The sequence below is a fragment of the Henckelia pumila genome, chromosome 3 (assembly GCF_033568475.1).
Source record: "Henckelia pumila isolate YLH828 chromosome 3, ASM3356847v2, whole genome shotgun sequence".
Taxonomy (NCBI): Eukaryota; Viridiplantae; Streptophyta; class Magnoliopsida; order Lamiales; family Gesneriaceae; genus Henckelia; species Henckelia pumila.
The window spans coordinates 157,598,415-157,602,633 of NC_133122.1; the positions used below are offsets into that span (position 1 = coordinate 157,598,415).

Consider the following 4,219-nt stretch of genomic DNA (forward strand, 5'->3'; position numbering starts at 1 on the left):
TGTTTGAGACAGGTGGTTTGTTATTCAAACAAATAAGTCATGCCAAAATTTTTAAAATTTTCCGTATTTTTCTTTATTTATTTAAATATTAGAAGTTAGGGTCGTTTCAGTTGGTATCAGAGCACGGTCATTGGGCTTGAGATGTGCCTACCTCCGAACGCTGGGACTCGGGAGATCTCGCCTCAAAGTCTGTAAGATTTAAAATTTTGTTATCATTGACTGTTTAAATGTTGAGAATAATAGTTTTTAAAGTCCCTTGAGTATGGAAAAATTTAAATAAACCTTTTTCCTTTAGGCATGAAATTTAAGTGTTGGAATTTGAACTTGCGTACAGATGGCCCCTCGTCGCTTCCGTGATATTGAGCCACCTCCTCCACCGCCGCCTCCGCCTCCACCGCCGCCACCTCCACCAGCTGCGGATGTTGGGACTCAGGTGCTAGCTGGATTAGCCCGTATCCTAGAGCGACATGTGGACTCTTCTAGGGCTGGACTTGGGACTTTTTATGAGCAGTTTAGGAAGATGAATCCAATGGACTTTGCTGGCACTACTGATCCGCTGGTAGCGAAAGGATGGATTCGTTCGCTGGAGGTGATCTTTCGCTATATGCAGTTGGGAGATCCGGACCGAGTACGTTGTGCTGTCTTCCTTCTCCAGGATGATGGTGCCCTCTGGTGGGAGGGATTTAAGAAAACTGTGGATCCGGCTACCCTACCTTGGACGGATTTCAAGAGAATTTTCTTTGAGAAGTATTTTACCGCGGATGTGAGGGCCCGTTTAAAGATGGATTTTATGAGCCTGCGACAGGGAGATCTATCAGTGGCTCAGTTTGTAGTGAAGTTTGAGAGGGGCAGCCACTTTGTGCCTTTGATTGGAGACGAGGAGGAGGAGAAGCTCCAGCACTTCATTGTGGGGCTACGACCCACTATCCGTTGGGATGTACTTATGGCGGAGCCAACCGACTATGCTTCTGCACTTAGGCGAGCTTTGAGGTCTGAGCAGACACTGAGGGATATCAGTGCTGAGGTGCAGAGTAAGAGGTCATTCCCAGCTCATGGCCAGCAGCAGCAGCACTACAAGAGGCCATACCATGGACCACCGCGTCAGCAGGTGCATCAAGCCCACAGACCCCAGGGGCATCAGGCCCACAGTCCCCAGGGGCGTCAGGCCCACAGACCCGCTCCTCCCATGACGGGGGAGAAGCCGATTTGCAAGAATTGCCAAAAGGCCCACTTTGGCAGGTTTCTGATGGGATCTGGAGTATGCTACAAGTGCAAGAGGCCAGGTCACATGATAGCTTATTGCCCAGATGCTAGGAGGCGCGCGACTGGGCGAGTCTTCGTGATGCAAGCCGAGGAGGCCGACCCTGATACCACCCTGATACCACCCTGATCACAGGTAATACTTTAAGCTTTCAAGTTAAATCGGTATCTTAAATTTATTTGTGGATTTATGTTGGCAAACTGTTTTAAGTGAGAAATTTTGTTATACTAAGTGCTAGAGATTCTTGAGTTTATTGGGGAACTTGCGTAAGATTTGTGTGTTATTGCATGATTTTGGATGGTTATTTAGCTGCATGCTTAGAATTATGGGAACTGATTGTATTAGGATGAGCATAGATTTAGCTTGTGGTTAGGAAACCCAAATGCTACGTTGTAACTGTGATTTTTGCAGGAAGAATTTTAGTAGCTGGTGTAGCCACCAATGCATTGTTAGACTCGGGGGCTACACATTCTTTTATTTCTGAGGCGTTTGTGCTCAAGTGGGGTATTCAGCGAGAGGAGTTGTCGGTGGGATTCTCAGTTATTATCCCGTCAGGGGAAGAGCTGACCACCAAGAGCTTAGTCAGAAGTCTTGAACTTCTCTTGCATGGTCAGATGGTGGTTGCAGACCTGATAGTGTTGCCCATGCCCGAGTTTGATCTGATTCTTGGGATGGACTGGATGGTGAGGAATTTAGTGGTTATTGATTTTCAATAGAGATCAGTGTTGGTTAGACCGGAAGGTGTTGAGCCTTTTTGATTTGAGGCAGCTAAGAGTCGGAGGAAGACCAAGGTCATATCTTTTCTACAGGCGAGACATCTTATGTTGGAGGGCTGTGAGACATTCTTGGAAAGTTCGACCTTGACAGAAATGCCAGTTAGACCCATGGTCACAGATGTGGATGTAGTCCGAGATTTTGGAGATGTGTTTCCGAAAGACGTTGCTGGTCTTCCACCCGATAGGGAGATTGAGTTATCTATAGATTTGGTCCCGGGTACCGCGCCAATTTCTAAGGCACCATATAGGTTGGCGCCTACGGAAATGAAGGAGTTGAGAGAGCAGATTCAAGAGTTTCTATATTAGGGTTTTATACGCCCTAGTTTCTCACCACGGGGCGCACCGGTTCTCTTTGTGAAGAAGAAGGATGAGAGCTTAAGGTTGTGTATTGATTACCAGGAGTTGAATGGAGTGACTGTGAAGAACAAGTACCCACTGCCTAGGATTGAGGACCTCTTCGATCAGTTACAAGGAGCCTCTGTATTTTCGAAGATTGATCTTTGTGCTGGTTATCATCAGTTGAAGGTGAATGAGTCAGATGTATTCAAGACAGCGTTTAGGACTCGTTACGGCCACTAGTTCCTTGTGATGCCGTTTGGATTGACGAACGCGCCCGCGATCTTCATGGATCTCATGAACCACGTCTTGAAGCCATATTTAGACCGGTTTGTTATTGTTTTCATTGATGACATCCTCATCTACTCCAAGGACCGAGCGGAGCACGCCCAACATTTGAGGACAGTTCTTGAGGTGCTTCGAGATCGGAGATTGTTTGCTAATTTGACAAGTGTGATTTTTGGTTGGAGAGAGTAGCATTCTTGGGTCATGTAATCTCCAAGAGTGTTGTAGAAGTTGATCCCTCTAAGGTTCAAGCAGTGAAGGAGTGGGCTATACCTAGTAATGCATCGGAGATTCGCAGCTTCCTTGGTTTGGCAGGCTATTATAGAAAGTTCATCAAGGGCTTTTCGTCCATTGCAGTGCCCTTGACCGCATTGACCAAGAAGAATGATAAGTTTGATTGGAGTTCGGAGTGTCAAAAGAGCTTTGACGTATTGAAAACAGCTCTCACGATAGCGCCGGTTTTAGCCATGCCATCTGGGCAAGGTGACTTTGTCGTTTACACGGATGCTTCTAAGCTGGGATTAGGAGCAGTTCTTATGCAGCGGGAGAAAGTGATTGCCTATGCTTCCAGGCAGTTGAAGGGACATAAGAAAAACTATCCTACTCATTATTTGGAGTTGGCCGCCGTAGTCTTCGCACTCAATATTTGGAGGCACTATCTCTATGGGGAAAAGTGCAAGATCTTTACGGACCATAAGAGCCTCAAGTACTTCTTCACCCAGAAGGATTTGAACATGAGGTTGCGGAGATGGCTAGAGTTGGTGAAGGACTACGACTGCGACATTACTTACCATCCGGGTAAGGCTAATGTCGTTGCGGATGCATTGAGTAGGAAAGCAGCAGTGATTTCCTCTTTTTCAGTGTCTAGGCCTTTGCAGTATGAGATTCAAAGGTTTGATTTGGAGTTTTATGCCAGGGGTAGAGCGCACGGATTATCTTCATTGACAGTGGGGACTACACTGTTTGACCGTATCCATGCTGAACAAGCTATTGATGAGCAGTTGGGTAAGTGGAGACAGAGAGATGAGGAGAGGAGTAGTGGTTTGTACTCAGTGGTTGATGGGATTGTGAAATTCAAAGGACGGTTTTGGGTGCCTGCAGGTGATTATTTGCGTACTATGATCATGTCAGAGGCTCATGCATCGTCGTACTCCATCCACCCAGGGAGTACGAAGATGTACCGTGATCTTCAACAGTTGTATTGGTGGCGGGCATGAAACAAGACATTGCCCGATTTGTGGCTGAGTGTTTGACTTGCCAGCAGGTTAAGGCGGAACATCAGAGACCCGCTGGTTTACTCAAGCCGCTCCCTATCCCTGAGTGGAAATGGGAGAATGTTACGATGGATTTTGTAGTAGGGTTGCCAAGGACGGTGAAGAATTTGAATGCCATATGGGTTGTTGTAGACCGCCTCACTAAGTCGGCGCACTTCCTACCAGTGAGGACGACCTACTCCATGGCTCAGTATGCGGAGTTGTACATCCGTGAGATAGTCAGACTTCATGGTATCCCTGTCTCCATAGTGTCTGCCCGAGATCCACGGTTCACTTCGTCGTTTTGG

The 4,219-nt window shown here is 46.9% G+C and overlaps 1 protein-coding gene across 1 annotated transcript; it reads left to right on the forward strand.

Annotated features, from left to right (window-relative positions):
• Nucleotides 1-334: 334 nt before the first annotated feature.
• On the forward strand, nt 335-3,875 carry LOC140889824 (uncharacterized). The gene is made up of 6 exons (XM_073297553.1): nt 335-1,283; nt 1,673-1,944; nt 2,071-2,285; nt 2,361-2,562; nt 2,844-3,419; nt 3,537-3,875. The coding sequence occupies exons 1-6, from the start codon at nt 335-337 to the stop codon at nt 3,873-3,875; spliced, it is 2,553 nt and encodes an 850-aa protein (XP_073153654.1).
• Nucleotides 3,876-4,219: the final 344 nt, after the last annotated feature.

Bases quoted from the DNA above. Each gene is read 5' to 3' on its own strand.
- LOC140889824 (XM_073297553.1), top strand. From the start codon at position 335: ATGGCCCCTCGTCGCTTCCGTGATATTGAGCCACCTCCTCCACCGCCG. The intron at 1,945-2,070 runs GTGAGGAATTTA...TCTTTTCTACAG, and splicing joins TTCTTGGGATGGACTGGATG to GCGAGACATCTTATGTTGGA. The intron at 2,286-2,360 runs GTTGGCGCCTAC...TATACGCCCTAG, and splicing joins ATTTCTAAGGCACCATATAG to TTTCTCACCACGGGGCGCAC.